The sequence below is a fragment of the Lemur catta genome, chromosome 2, assembly GCF_020740605.2.
Source record: "Lemur catta isolate mLemCat1 chromosome 2, mLemCat1.pri, whole genome shotgun sequence".
Lineage (NCBI taxonomy): Eukaryota > Metazoa > Chordata > Mammalia > Primates > Lemuridae > Lemur > Lemur catta.
In genome coordinates, this window is record NC_059129.1 from 115,835,120 (window position 1) to 115,852,138 (window position 17,019).

The 17,019-nt window shown below is 34.9% G+C and overlaps 1 protein-coding gene across 1 annotated transcript in view; it reads left to right on the plus strand.

Annotated features, from left to right (window-relative positions):
• RSPO3 (R-spondin 3) overlaps positions 1-16,772 on the plus strand; it is a 76,603-nt gene extending 59,831 nt beyond the window's left edge. Inside the window, exon 5 of the mRNA XM_045544316.1 lies at positions 15,555-16,772. Coding sequence (XP_045400272.1) covers positions 15,555-15,745 — 191 coding nt within the window. The 3' untranslated portion in view covers positions 15,746-16,772. The remainder of the gene's footprint in view (positions 1-15,554) is intronic.
• The last annotated feature ends 247 nt before the right edge of the window (positions 16,773-17,019 follow it).

Genomic DNA, 17,019 nt, shown 5'->3' on the forward strand with positions numbered 1-17,019 from the left:
AATCTCCCCATCTCAAAATCAGCCGATTAGCAACCTTAATTCATTTCATCATATAAAATAACCTATTCACAGGTTCCAGGAATTAGTCCATGGATATCTTTCGGAGGCTACTATTCTGCCTACCATAGGACTGTTCCAGAAGAATAGATCATGCTTCTTAGAAATTTGAAGAGCCCTCAATGTCCATCACCCTCTCTTAATAGACCTTAGGTAAATGGTCACCAAGCCAAGGACAAACATTAACTGCCATTGCTCATTTTTGTGAAGTAGACACTCCTGGTGATGATTTCCTCCATGAGAAACGGTTAACAAACTCAGCTAAGTCTGCCCAGTTCTTTCCTTCCTGTCTTTGTGTTTCCCCCTCTATTTTTTACTGATTTTAAAAGGAAATGTAATCCTTCTCATAAGCATAGTGTAGAAGAATGTGACTAAATCTTTTATCCCTAACTCATGCATGATTGTGCTGGGCACATTTATCAGAGGAGAAACTGAAGCCTAGATCTTGGATGCAATGGTACTGTGAGTGAGCCTCGTGGCTTCACTGCTCCCATATGGGGCAATGTGATGACACCACGCTCATAGAGAGCAATGTTATTGACTGAATCACATCAACACCAGAAGCAAAGACTCCTTTACTAAGAATAGCATAATCATTATAAAAAAAATTATGCCTAATAAAATGACCTGTATTACTATAAAATGTGTTTTTATGAACAGAATTGTCATTAAATTGTAGCATTATTTAAACCCTATAAGATCACCAGTCATCTTGCTTTGCCTGATTCTGGTATTGAACATTCTGTCTATTCATTCTTTCATTTGATTTTTATCTACTATATGTAACTGCAATATGCCAGGACCTGTGCTGGATGCTAGGAGTGAAAATAACAAGGAAGACATACAAATATGTATGACACTCATTTGGAAGTTCATAATTTCATGAGAGAGTTAGTTATAAACAAATAAATACCGACTAGACAAATGTGTCTTCTGGAAACAGAGTAAGTAAATTGTTATTGGCTCTTGCAGGCCAACAATAGAATTTTTCCAGCTAACGAGGGGAAGAGGAACTTTCCATTGAGAAGGATCATTGAAAAAAAGCACAAAAACAAAAAAGAGTATGATGTGATCAAATAATAGTGAGATATATAGTGTTGCTGAAGCAAAAGCAAATTAGAGAAGAGATAAGGCTCTATAAAATAAGCTAGAAAGTAACATGACAGCAAGGTAGAAAATATCTGAAAGCAAAAAAAAAAAAACAATGACCTGGTTTTTGCAAAAATACATTCTAGAGGTGATAGAGGCTTAAACTAAATGAGGACAAAGAGGAAATGATACATTTAAGAGATATTCAAGAGGTAAAATGTTTTATAATTGTACTAACACAGATGGACTTGAATGGGTTAAGGACTTTCACCAACCATCTTAAAGGAATTAAGTGGTTCTGAGATTTTACCCAAACCAGATTAAGCCTAATGTAAAAAAGATAATTTAACATTTGCTTCCATTTTCTACTACTTATGTATCACTTATTTCTCACACCTAACCCAAATAATGAGAATAATATAAATTGTTGGTTCTGTTTTATAAATGAGGCAACTGAAGCACAGAAAGTGCTTTACGTCAGGCCACATTGCTGATAAGTAATACAGCCAAGTTTAAATTGCACATTTCTTGATACCTATTTCAGATTTTTAAAATTTAATGCCACACTTTTTTTGAAGTACACATTTTAAAAGATGAGGTCTTGAGAGTTTCAATGACATCCCCCCAAAATAGACAATGATTAAATGGCTTGGCAGAAAATCAAACTCAGACCTTTCTGACTTCAAAGTCCAAGGTCGTAGCAGCTATACTTTACTGCATCCTTCCTTACCTGCTAGAGAATGATCAGGGAAGATTTCATGAGGAAGCAGCCTTTGAAATGTATCTTGAAGGATGTATGTAGGCAAGGGGTGATTTTCAAAATACTTAACAACTAGTGAAGTAAAATGTCTAAATATAGTAATCCATGTATAAATAAAAGTGTTAATTATATTAACATACATAAAGAATGCAATTGTTTACCAGGTATTATAAGCACTACTGTTTACAACAAATAATTTATACTGAAATGATCATCCATGAGATCATTCAGTGATGTTTGAAATATTTGCTGATTTTTAGAAATCACTTGGTACTGTTTGCTGTTTGTTAGGGCAGATTCACACACCCACACCCAGACCTGTTCAAACTCAGGGAAGACTGCTCAGGAGACATTTTGTGCTTGATTCCTTAAGTCCTCTGCTGCTTAAAAAGTTCCAACAGAGGTCACAGGGCTCAAAAATTGTGCTTGATTAAGGGTGGCCAAGACGTAATGGAGAAGAAAGGATTCTCCCTCCTTTTGCCCAAACCCAGGCATAGCGGAGGAATGCCAATCTGACTTCTGCTCTCCTTCAATATTTTTACTCCCTGATATTTTTTATCACTCCCTGACTACTACCCTTTCTTCTACAAATTCTCTGGAGATAAGGAAAGGGCTTATAAACAATCATCGACCACACATACCCCTTTCTACCTTAACATGGTCTTAAGGCACACAGAAAGATTGTTTACTTTGCTCAGAAAATAAAAAACACACACATGCGTTATCAAAAGCTCTTTATCCCTTTAAAACTTTTTTCTATTTCATTTGCCCTTTTATTTCCAGGATCACTTTGTTTGATTCTAAATACTTCAATTAAACAACAAATATTCGTTTTCCTGGAGATTGAGTAAGACAGCGTTCATTACTTCAGGAATTGACACATTTCCTTTAATTTTCAGCTCATTTGCTTGTCTTTCCTAAGATTTTCTCTTCCCATTAGTTCCATTGCACATAACATCTGCTGCCCTTGCTACGCACCCTTAAATTGAAAGTTTCATCATACTACCCAATGGTCCTTCATTTTAGTGGCATTCCACTGAAAGCAAAATTCAGTGGATTACAACAAAAGCCACAGTCATTCAAAACTCAAGGGGAAGACATGCTTCTGAGACTGTGTTGTGCCACTTCAAAAGAGCTTACAAAAGCCCTAAGATTGGGGCAAGATGGGCCAGGGTCATATTTTATGACTTTAAAAGAAGACTACATTCCCAACTCCACCAAATAAAGCATCATTTATGTCTGCTGTATAAGATAATTTAAGAAAGAAAAGGTTGCTTTGGCATCTTTCAACTTTTGACAATCATCCTAAGTCCCTTCCTCTCTTCTTCCATGTCCCCTTTCTGTCCCTTTTCCTGAGCACCTCTCTTTCTCCAAACAATCTCAGACATTTTTGTTAGGCCACTATTTTCCAGTTTGGAGCTGGGAAATGGACTCTGGCCCACACCTCCAACCTCAGGGAAGCTTTAGAGCCTTCAAATCCCTACAATTCATCTATAACTTAAATTCTTTCTCAAAATAGGAGAAAAGAATGGAATCCACCGTAACCTTTCCATTGCAACCTGGACTTTCTAAGGCCTCTTTGAAACAGCTTTAGGGATACTCTAGTTATTCATCATTGACTTGGTTTCAAAGATGATCTACCAGAACATGATAAGTCAAAATGATTTCCCTGAGACCATGATGTAGCCCTCTTGAAGGTGATATTGGAACAAAAGTGACTAACTGGCTGAAGACTCTAAGAATGATAAATAGGACTTATTAAGACAAATTGGGACACTGGATAATCACAACATGTTTACATTTGAGAAAGTAACACCAAAAACATCTCTGTCTATGCCTGTCCTTCCCCAACTCTCTCTCAAATTGAGTGATGGCCAGGAAATCAAGAGAGGGAGCATTATTCATCTTTTTCATTTAATTCACTCAGCAAATATTTATAGAGTAGCCACTGTGTGCAGACTTTTGCCAAAGAGAAAGGCGGTATTTGGGGGGCAATGGTCACAGTATTTACCAAGGTACCAGATATGTGGTCTTCATATACCTCTCCTCATGCACAAAATTAGGCAAATGGACCAGGAACCCACTACTAGAAGTTCCCAATGCTATCCACGTCATCCTACCCCAAGGTAACCTGTCTTATGAATTGTATTTCCTTTTCAATATTTTATTAGAGGAATCAAAATTACAGCTGAATTTCTATAAAGAGTAAGTTTATTACATTTTCAGTTGTTACAACATTAATAGTTTCTTGCTAATATTACTTAAAAAATAGAAATGGAGTTCAATATCACCTGGACAAATTGTAAAAGGGCCTAAAACTATAGATCAAAATTCAGTAGACAATATATTATGATGCACATAGGGACCAATCAGACAATGGAAGGGAACACACTAGCTAGCAGCAAAGAAAGAGGAAGGGAATTGGGCTACTGATGGTCAATAGAAGGATACAAAGTTCACATGCAGGAGGCTGAGTATCCAAAGAATGAAATTAATTCTTTGATTTCTTCCGTATCAATCAGATGTTCATTAGAGAACCATATTCTATTTTGCCCAGAACATTTTGAAAGTTTATGAAGAAAAAATAGTAGATAGGGTACAAGTGTTAATTTATCAATAACATATGGAAAATATGGTTGATAAGAAAAAGTTAAGTCATATATGAAAAGTCATATAGCTTCTTAATTTAAAATTTCAAGTTTCTGAAGAACTCTTATAAGAGGATGAATCTCATTTCAGAATTATTAAAACTTAAATTGGAAAACAGGCTGCCTTGGAATTGATATTTAAAATCTACCAAAAAATATAACTTTTCCATCTGTCATGGGAAGGGACCTATATATAAATATGTGCATATATATTTTTATCTATCTATACACACAAAGGTACCTACACATTTGTTGCACAGGTGTCTACTCTTCCAGCCTCCCCCACCCTAATATACATTAATAATGATAGAAGAAGTACAGTGAAAAGCTGTAAAACAGACACAGTAAAATCTTACCAATCTTGCTTAATTACAGGGTGGATATTTCTGGATTAGTAAACAACTGCCAAAAAATTCAAAGAAATTAAATCAGTTGCATTCCACTCAAGTTCTATATGTAACCACTATTGATGAAATAATTACAAGGAGCTATCTTGCTGGTTGTGGAGATGCTTGTGGAAAGTATTTCTAATTAAGAAGAGATATTTACTCCAGCAAATAGAATGGGGGGAAAAGTACTTGGAATAATCTGCATTATCTGCTGCAGGTGAAATATGCCCCTTATGATCTTATTTACATTATGAATAAAATTAATTTATCACGAATTTTAATATAGTCGAGGCTGAGTGGGATTTTCTATATTTTTAAAACTAGTTAACAAATTAATAGTTTGACAGGGTCTGCAACAAAGAAAATTAACAATTAAAAATTAAAATACTGAAGAAAAGTGAAACCAGAATGTATTCACAAGTGCTAAAAATTAACTTCACATAGGTAGTCAATAAACAGGTGAAAACATTAAATGACAGCTATAAAAGTGTGTGATATCATTACCTAAAATATCATGGCATAACACATGTGATACATAGAGTACCACAAATAAGAAACTTGGTAGTTGGGTAGTTGTTTTTCCCCCTCCGATGCAATTCCAGATTAAAGTTACATTTTTTCTCCATAGACCAGTAAAGAGCTTCAAAGAAAAGAAAGGGTGGGCTATGGTACAATGAGAATTAGACAGCAGAGTCAGTCAGCACATAAAATGATGAAAGAGAATAGAATAATACCAAGATTTCTTGTATAATCAATCACTGCAAACGTGTCAGCAAGCATGAGGCCATCGCCTCCTGTCAATACAACTGAACAGACAATCTGGGTAAGGGAGGGAAGACTGCACAAACACAGCTATCAACACATCTTTTTCTGTCTCAGAAGAATAAAATTCTGAGACAAATTCTTGGAGCAAATGGAAATTTATCCAAATGAAAATCAAATGATAAATGCCCAGAGAATATTCTTCCTTTGGAATTCTTTCAATTCTTTAATTTAACCAGCTGGAATAAATTTTCAAGTAGCATTCTGTTCAGCCTTTTGAAATGAAGGATTTTCCTGTTAATTGGAAAGCTATATTTCATCAAAGATGAAGACAATGCTCTTGGCTTAGTGATTTAAAAAAAAAAAAAAAGGCATTTGGTGGATATTTACCATAAACGGGTTCCAGATACAGAACATGTATTTCAATCATGAAAGAATGAACTGTGAGTCTACACACCTAACTAAATAAAAATGGGGAAAATTCAAATACAAGTTTTATTCTAAATTCTACATGAAAATTCACTATTACTATGATCCTTCATAAGAGGACTATGTAAAGATAGAAAAAAATAAAAAACTATTAACTTTGAGAATCAAATATTGATCATACAACTGTGATTTCTACTTTTCTGAGGCAAATGAATTAGATAAGTCAACACATTTAAGTGTTCTTTATTGTGTTGCTCAAATATATGTTATTGGGGCTAAAAGAAGCATGATAGTCAACTAGGAAAGATCTAGAGCAAGAAAATAAAAATTCATAGGGAAAAGAATTCTTTTGAAAACATACTTTCAAAGCAATCTGTACTGTAGGCAATACTTTCAACTTAATTGTTCATTAGTGATATATTAAGTAAGGTTACATTTACATCTTAAATGAGACAAAATAATTTATCACAAAGAATGTGAATAGTTTTAAAAAATTAATTATACTCAAGTACTGAATAAACAATTTTTCCAGACTTCTTAAAGGGGTCACTGGATAGAGGGACTGAATGATAATCATGTGTTCTGGTTGAAAATAATTTTATAGGAAAACTTATAGGTGATACTATTTATGTACGTTTAGTCTGACAATATATATAAAATAAGAATTTTCAAATAGGCTGTTTCACTATTATTTTTAATATTTAAATTGCTGAGAGAACTTTTTAAAGGGTGATAGGAAAGGAATATTTGATATAAACATTCTATAGACTCACACGTATTCTCTAGCTTGAGATAAAAGTTGGTGGTCTAAAGCAGCAGGGGGCGCCACCGGGCGTGGGTGTGAGAAAGAAGACAGGGTAGAGTATGAGTGTTACAAAAAAAGATGAACACATCAATTCATTTTTGAGATAATCATTAATGCTTTGAGAAGACTAAGCCCAAACTGAAAATTTGGGGTAGGAGACTTGACAATGTTGCTAAGGCAAGCATTAATGGTCTTGGAATATTAGAGATCAGCCACACAACTGTCTAAATTTCTGAAGAGAAGCAAGAAAAGCCCGATATTATAAGTTCTTAAACAGTGTATAAAATAACCCAAATATCCTATGCAAGGTTTTTTTTTCCTTAAAGGAGCAATAATATTCATTTCACAAGCTAATCACAAAATTCATGGCAAAAGTCATGAACAAAATTTGATTGCATTTAATAGATGAAATTTACCGACACACCCTTTGACATCCACTGCAAATCAGAATAAATTTACATCATCATCCCATAGATAAAATTGTTTAAGACCCAGGATCTGGTTTAAAACGCATTATGCAAATGTGCTTAGATAAAGAAATTTTCAACATGTAAATTAATGTGTCTGATTTAGTTTCTAAAGAGTTTTGTGATCTAACCTAATGGGGTGGATACGATTTCAAAGTCAAATTAAGAACTTTTGCACTGAAAAAAGAAATACTGAAATTACTAATTTCAAATGAACTTTTAACCAAAAGGCAATTGATCCAATAGAAATAAGCCCATATAAAAGAATACTAAATTTAAAATATTTATCTAATATGAATTGTAATACCCTGCTATGTTTTTAAAATATTATACAATAAAAAACAGGATACCCTTTACTTTTATAATGAATATATTGTAAATAGTTTAAAAAAAATCTTTGGGTACTTTCTCTTCTTTGCATTTTTAACTATAGTTTTAATACTGATAGTTTACAACAGGCAAACATCCTAGTATACAATATTCAATATCTTTAACACTTTGTTTTGGACTCCAGCTAATGTCCCTTTTAAATGCAAACAAGGATTCCAGGCTGGGGTTCAGGGCAGCAGAAGCAATGAGGTGTAATGGAGTTACTTTAGGTGAAAGCGTCATGGAAATTTCTGTCAGGACAGAAAGCCAAAATTTGAAATTCCAAATTTGAATCTTCAGTGAATAATAAAATTATTTAAACAACAGAGAAAAAATATGTAAAAGCCTACTGCCAATAGTCAATTTATGAGGAAAGCATTTGTTTTGGCAAAAGGAAGTTCATTATGCTTAAAGCAGACTACGAAAACATTGATTCTAAAATATTGTGATTATTGATATTTATGATGTTTGCCACAGGATGAAATGATTTATAATAGGACTGTTTTCAAACCTCAGCAGGATTTTTAAAATTTAAATCCATATCGTTTGTCTTCTCTTTCTGAGTAGTAAGTATGACAAAATATAAAAATGCCTGATAATTTCGCTAAGGTTTTAAAAAATGCAATGGTGATAGCTCAAGAGTAAAATAAAGTTTCTAAGTTAGATATAAATGAGATATAAATAATTTTCAAGTTACATATATATCATACCTCTATATGTTGAAGAGAGTGCAAATACTAACAAAATGGACTTGTAGCAATAAAAAGGAAGAGGAATAGAGAATGAGGTAACTGAATTGTGCTGACACAAAACCTCTTTTCCAAATGCTGTTAGGTTCTGAGTTAGTTTCTGATAAGCAACATGCTGCCCAAGAAATTCAAATTTCAGGAGGTTCAATAAGCACATCCCAAATCTTTATTTTTATAAAAATCCTCTGTTTTAAAAAGTTAATCCACACCTGGGCACTTTCCTTGTCTCAGTTTTTATACTCAGTAGTTTAAGTGTGAAATAAAACAAGGATGGCAGGTCACATTGTGCTCTGTTGAGAAATGATGTGGAAGCAGAAGTGTGCCGTGGTTAGGGGCCCTGATTGTCCTCATCTGTAAAACGGGAGTTAGTACAGAGCTTAAAGGACATGGTACTCTCACTTAGTCTGCCTGGTACAGAGAAGTGTTGGTTGAATTGGTTATCGTTACTCTTACTATTTTTAAAAATAGACTGCCCAGGTCATCTGCACCTTATTATTGCAACAGGATCCTAACCGGGAGCTGAGAACACAGAGAGAGGAAATGTAAATAACCTAGCCTAGAAAGAGGTTGGAAGATGGAAGGTTTCCCTGAAGTGGGTGATGTGGCCAGAGAAGTAAACTGTGACTGAGTTAGGGCAAGGGATGCTAGAAACTGCATTTCTAGGTAAAAGTATCAAATATATAGGATGAGTATACATTATGGTGAGACAAGTGCAGGGGTGACTAAGAAGACAAGTATGAAGCCAGTAAAGATGGTGGGCAAGCAGGGGCCATGTCACAGTGGGCAAGAACCTTGCGTGCCTTATTAAGAAGCTTGAGAATATCTGCTTTCACCTCCTAAAATTTACATTCCATGCCTTACCACCAGTGCATAGAATGAGCCACAGAACATGATACAAACAGATAGCATCTCTTAAATTGGCCCTTTTCAAATGGTAGTTAAATGCTGTTTCAATCTTAACATATTATAATGATCAGAGCAAGATAAATGAATCCAAGGTAATATGCCAAATTAACAGTATTTAGTAGAGTATATAATAAGATGTCAAATTATTTTTCTTTGAATAATTAATGAGAACATCTTGGAAGTTCATAGAAAAGCAATTGAATTTATTCATGTGTAAACCCACAGAACAGGTAAATCAGGTAGCTTTAAATTTCAATTTGAAGAAATTAAGTGTCTGCCTACTTATCAGAAAAAAAAGGACATCCATTCTTTGATATTTTTGCTTTACTTATTGTAAATTCCTAGGTTAAAATTATAGCAAAGGGAATAAGTTTTTCTGTTTTATTAAAGCACACAAAGACTAAAGGTTTGGATACATTTCTCATGTCAGTTTTATTTGGTAATCATATGGCTAAGAAGGAAATTTGGTGTTGGTGGTTTTCAGCTGTGTTCTTCATCACCATCACCAGGTCAGGCCGTCCTGTGCTTAGGTAGCCCGCAGTTCAAAGACATTTAAATGAATATCTACACAATTGATTACAATTGCTTTTAAAAGGAAAAAGAAAAAGTTGTACTGCAGCAATTTCCCTTCCTTACAAATTTTCCTCAGTAATATCTTAATTAAAAAGAACAAAAAGCTGGACTTTCTCTATGCATAAAAATCAGATCCAACTATAGATTCAAAAATCATCAGATTTACCTCTTTCTCACACATTTTATATATATATATATATATATATATACATATTTTTTTTTTTTTTTTTTTTTTTTTTTTTTTTTTTTTTAGAGAGAGACAGAGTCTCGCTCTGTTGCCCGGGCTAGAGTGAGTGCCGTGGCGTCAGCCTAGCTCACAGCAACCTCAAACTCCTGGGCTTAAGCGATTCTACTGCCTCAGCCTCCCAAGTAGCTGGGACTACAGGCATGCGCCACCATCCCCGGCTAATTTTTTTTCTATATATATTTTTCAGTTGGCCAGATAATTTCTTTCTATTTTTTTTAGTAGAGACGAGGTCTTGCTCTTGCTCAGGCTGGTCTCGAACTCCTGACCTCAAGCGATCCACCCACCTCGGCCTCCCAGAGTGCTAGGATTACAGGCGTGAGTCACCGCGCCCCGCCTCACATTTATATTTTTTAGAAGACATAAAGCCATAGGCTTCCAACGGAATTTCATTCCACATCAAATAAAAAGACCTAGCAACAAATTTTATCTTTTTAATGTAATATTTATTCAATTGCTTTAAATGATAGAATTAGTGATATTTAGTTTCAGTCTACAATAAAGGATACACTTTTAGCTCTGTAGGAAAAATTATAACCTGGTTTGTTTTAGGATGTGGAGCTACTTAAAGCTCAATGGCTCCCCTTAGTGGCACCTTGTGAGAAATTCACAAAGAAGCAAGCTTGTATGAAAACCTATGGACTGATTTTTATCTAAACAGCAAGAAAATAGCTAACTGATATTTATAATTTAAGTGATTCTCAATAAATGAATTAGATTTTTGATTCTAGGGAGAACAACCCTTTTATTCATAACCTCATTGCATTTAAAAGGTATTAAACATGTTCTGTGGTTTGTATTTTCACTTGGAAGGTAAATATGCAATCTGTAACTTAAGAAAAATAATTCAGGATCATTTTCTTCTCTCTTTGTTATTTTTACATGTATATTCTTTTTAGCTCATATCTGTATTTGGACAAGTTTTAGAAAGACAATATTAAACTAATTTTCATTTTATATCTGGGTATCTATTCCAAAAGTGCCTTATTAGAAAACTTACCTTAAAAATTAGTAGCTACAGTAACACAAAGACATATTTGATATCCATTAGGAAAAATTAAAGAAAAAAATCAGTAACTATGTGATTTGAATAAATTTTCAGAGTATATATTTAAGGAAATCGGGTCTTCTGTTGCTCTACAGCTGTGGTTCTTAAATGTGGCTGCACATCAGAATAAACTGGGGATGATTGAACTTGTTATTAACTACAGATTCTTGGCCCCTCACAGGAACTACTAAATCATAATTTCCAGGGATAAGATCTAGGAATCTGTATATTTTCAAATCATCTATGTTTGGGAACCTGGTCTGCAGAGAACCCTTGGGAGTGCTTATATAAAAAATTATGTATGTTTGTATTAATAGAAAATAATTTCAGAATCTCAAAAATGTCAATTACCTACTCAATTGTAAGCTACTAGTTTGCAACCAAGTCATAAATAATATGTGGCTTTATAGGCTACATAGAAATTTTACTCTTTCAAAAATTAGGGCTCAAAAATAAATACCAGCTATTGACTACACTCCCTCTATGGCTTTTATTAGTTAGCCATTTTCTGAAATAGGAAATAAGGTCATGTTTCAGAATATCCCATTGCTTTTTTTCTAAACTAGTCACAGAAATATTCAACCTCTGCCCTGCTCTCAGGTTCTGATACTTGCCCTTCTCCAGTTTTCTGGTCCTCAGGACAAACTCCCAACATGGCAATTGAGTCCTGTATATCTTTCCAGCTTCTCTGGGTAATATCCTATATATAGACTCTGATCAAACCAAGGAAGTCGACTTTCAGTGCCCCAGATTCACCACGTCCTTGCATGCCTTCATGCTGTTAACATATTGTTCACTGCCTGACATGCCCTTCTTCCCTCATCAGCCTGGCAAACTCTCAGTCATTCTTTTAGGCTTAGCTCAAGCATCACCCCATCTGGGGAATCGTTTTCAATCTCTATTTGCAGACTTCAGTGCTTTCCCACTGTGCTCCCAACAGGACCTCGTGCATACCTCTATTTTAGCATTAGCCTGTAACTATAATTATTGCCAGGCTCCATATCTCACTTGTATCCCAGGTTTTATCACACTTTGGGCCCAGAGTAGGAGCTTAATTCATGTGATGAGTTAATAATATTATCTTTGTCCCATGATTGACATATGCCAGGCACTGTACCAAGTACTCTACAAGCATCTCATTTAATCCTTACAAAGTTTAACAAGCAGTAGTGGTTATTCGTATTTTAAATGTCAGACAATTAATCCTGAGAAATATCAACAACTTGCCAAAGATCACACAACTAGTTGGTGACAGACGTAGAATTGGAACACAGGGTTTTTCTGTCCCTAACATTAGTGTTCTTAAATGTCACACCACTGTGCTTTCCTGCAAGGGCTCAGATTGTACTTGACTGCTAATAGCAATTTCTCTTTGATGGTTTCTACCCAAACACCCTCATAGATGGAACACTGAGGGAAGACGAACATTCTTTTAATCATCAGAATGCTCCACGACCCAGTTCAGAGACGTGTGTACATGTGCACATACACACATACACACACACCTTCAGTGAATGACAAAGCACACACAGACATGTTAGATTGTTATAACTGGAATGCTTAGTTTGCCAAATTGCAAAAAACCAAAATGTTGAAAAATAAGTATTACCCACATCAATGAAAAGTCACTAGAATAAAAAAAAAAAAAAGGAAGTCTCCTTTAAAGAAAACCTTACAAAATTATTTCAAATTGCATGTGATTTTAATCAACTACAGCCACTCTTCTGCATTTCTATTTTATTTCTTGGACAAGAGCAAAATATATTTATGCAAAAGGGTAGTTAGCGTTTCCAACCACTAACACATGGCCTGTAAAAAATAATATTCCCATTTTTCTATTGTGCAATAACCCTCTGTTGGGCAGCCACAGTGTACAATGTGCTAGTTTCCTGTTACTTTACTAGAGCCTCCCCTTTCAGTCACCACCCAGACTAGTTATTCCTTGGATAATGAAGCTACAGTACTGAGTTTCAAGCTACTTCCAAAAATGTTTCTGCCTGTCCTAGGAAATAACCATATCAGTTTGCTAATAAGCAGAAGTGCACTGCAAGTTGAGTAGTTGTCACAAGTGGCTAAAAAACATATAAATCAATCTGTGACTAAGGAAGAAACAATATATTTCTTATGTGGCCAAAACATTATGGTTGGGATCACAGCTGTAAGATGTTGGACCATCATCAAGAGAACAATGTCAAACACTGGACTTCTGGATGATTTCCATAAAAATAACATTTTGTTTGGGGTCAGTAGTTTTTATGGAACTCTGGAATGATTTTTGCTGACTTTTTTTTTTTTGGAGTTGAACTTGAACACCTCCAAAATGCTCCTCAATATGGAAATATTATGTAATCCAACCTTTGTAGCCATCTCCTTCTGAAAACCGGGCACATACTGTGATAACCAGTATTTCTCTCTTTCAGTTGTGCAGCTTTACAAAATTTATGTTGAGGAAGGTAAATTTACACTTCAGTTTTTCCTTGTTTAGTTACTGCATTCAAGTCGGCACTTGAAATGTGTAGTCATTAAATCCAGCATGAAAAGTCTGCCCTGGATTCCTTCTGTAAAAATTTTATCAACCCAGCGATATTCTTTTAGGTGCAAAGAATAATGGATTTGGCAAATCAGGGTACAAGTAGTTCAGCTTAGGCATAATATTTGACTAATATTTTTTGTTCATCTCTATATGCCCCAAACAATTTGACTGATATTTGCTTCACCCTGGGCTGAATTCTCATTTTTGTCCTTTTAGAGTCCAAAATTTGGAGGTGTGTAATGTTGAGCCCAACAAGGCAAGTTTTCATAAAGTAACTGGAAGATTTTGTAAATATAGTCTCATGACAAAGCTAGTTGTGGTATAAAATCATTAATCCAAGGCGACTGTATTGGCCTAGTATACCTATGCAGTATTAATAATACCACTCCCTAGGATTCCGTAACCAGAGCTCAAGAAAATGAAAGCCAAACCACGGAATTCAATATTTGCAGCCTGTTTCAGGACATGAAAATATTTTGGTTCTCTCGTGCAAATAATTTCTCCAAAATACTCTTGTCCAAAGTGACTTCTTTTCTGTTTTTTTTTTTTTTTTTTTTTTTTTGAGACAGAGTCTCGCTCTCTCGCCTGGGCTAGAGTGCTGTGGCATTGGCCTAGCCCACAGCAACCTCAAACTCCTGGGCTCAAGTGATCCTTCTGCCTCAGCCTCCCAAGTAGCTGGGACTACAGGCATGTGCCACAATGCCCAGCTAATTTTTTCTATTTTTTAGTAGAGACGGGGGTCTCACTCTTGCTCAGGCTGGTCTTGAACTCCTGACCTCAAACAATCCTCCCACCTCAGCCTCCCAGAGTGCTAGGATTTCAGGTGTGAGCCACCGTGCCTGGCACAAAGTGACTTGTAATCAGACTAATTTCAAATTTTACATGGTTCACTATGCAAGGACATGCATTCAAAATTTGTCCCCTATCAGGGAGTAGTTGGTTCCTAGTTTTCATTTACTATGATATTGATTTGAATCTAAGTAATTTCTCACTGGGATATATGTATTAATGAATGTTACTAAAACCATGCATTCAGAAATTGTTTTAACTATATATTGTATGTATATAATGTTTACATGATAATAAAACATCTAGTTAATTCACCATTTAGAAATAAATTGAAATAATCCATCCAATTTGATTCCAGGCTATCCACTTTGATCAAATTACTCTTTTCCTCTAAAACTCTCAGCAGTTTTTCAATGCCAGCAGAATAAAATTCAGTTCTCCCCCCTGGTTCCGTGTTGGCTACAATATGCCTTCCCATATCAAAACCCTTAAAGTCATGTTGATTCTACTTTTAAAAATTCTTCATAGCATGAGTCTGAATTAAATCTATGCTTCAAATCCAGCTCAAGGTCAGAGGTCTCCATGGGATCCAGTGTACATCTAAAAAATAACTACTTATTTAATTTATAGAGATATAAAATTCTTGCCCTCATAGCTTGTCCCACAGGGTCATTGATAAGTTATAGTCACCACCACCCTGCATATAGAGAAATTGCAATGCAAATTAATTTCAACATACAAATATTTGTGTTAAAATAAAGTTGTCCTAGTATTCATCATAAACAGTAGTTGAATGAATGATTTAAATAGTAGATATTTGGTGTCTATTGTTATGGTATGCAACCTAAGAAAAATTTAAGTCATTTTTTTAAAACTTAGAATAACCAAATAGAACATAATTGAATATAATTTTTAAAGGAGTATCCTTTCATTTCAGGAAAAAAAGGAAGGGAGAGGAAAAGAAAAAAACCTAATAAAGAAGAAAGTAAAGAAGCAATACCTGACAGCAAAGGTCTGGAATCCAGCAGAGAAACTCCTGAACAACGAGAAAACAAAGACAAACAGCAGCAGAAGAAGAGAAAAGTCCAAGATAAACAGAAATCGGTATCAGTCAGCACTGTACACTAGAGGGTCCCATGAGATTTTTGTAGACTCATGATGCTGCTATCTCAACCAGATGCCCAGGACAGGTGCTCTAGCCATTAGGACCACAATGGACAACATATCTATTACTGCTCTGTCTAAACAACATTCCAAATAGTTGCTATATTCTTCATACAAGCATAGTTAACAACAAAGAGCCAAAAGTTCAAAGAAGGGATACTTCCAAATGGTTATCCTATGTGCTTCTGTGCATTTTTAAAAGACAAGAAATTTTGTACATAATTATCACTAGGCTAAAAGATGTAACAACGTAATGATGGCATCTGGAGAAGAAACATCTTTTCCTTATGAAAATATGTTTTCAAGCTGTTGTTTTAAGAAGCAAAAGATAATTCTGCAAATTCAAAGATGCAATATCCCTTCAAAACACTAAGAGATCAGAGGAGAGAAACATCGTTCAAAGGACAGTGTTGTTTTGTCCAGGAGATCTATAGAGTGCTCAGAATTAGGGCCTGGCATTTGGAATTGTAGGATTTATCATCACAGAGACAACTGTTTTAAAATTAGTTCCACTGCCCTCATCCCGTACTTTTGCAAGAAACATGAGTGTGCATATCAGAGTTAAATAATATGTATGGGATTGGAGAAAGGCAAAATGTGGAAGAAATCATAGAGTTGGAGATTGCTTTTGTGCTTTACAAAACTGTGAAGGGTTGTGATCACCTGGAACAGGTCTCCAATCTATGTCAACACTGTGTGGTTCAGCCTCTGCTGCCCCTTGGATTATACAAGTCTATAAACATGTGCCTGTAATTTACTTCCAAAAAATGATACTTATTAGAAGAAAATTCTGATTTCATAGAGAACAAAACATAGAGCAAGGAGAATATAACATGTCTGCAAAGTCATGCATTTTCTTTCTCAGTGAGGGAAAACAAGTTTATTACCTGCTTAATGGTCCACCCGGACCTAAAAGGGATACTACTTTCTAACAAGGTGTATCTAGTAGGGGAGAAAGCCACCACAATAAATATATTTGTTAATAGTTTTTAAAGTTTGGTTCACTTTGTTTTGTTGTTTGTTTTATTGGGAAATTGTCACTCTTAGAGACTCATGAATTAGGAGAGAGAATTCTGCTAAATCAGAGAACCTGTGTCCTGTGTAATACAGAATATATCACATCTCTCAGTGTTCGCTTTTTGAATCCTCCTTTATCTGAGCTGATGGCGACTTATATTAGAAGATATTTATTCAACTTTCTTATTTTAATCAACAAAATTCTAGAGATGGGCCTCCCT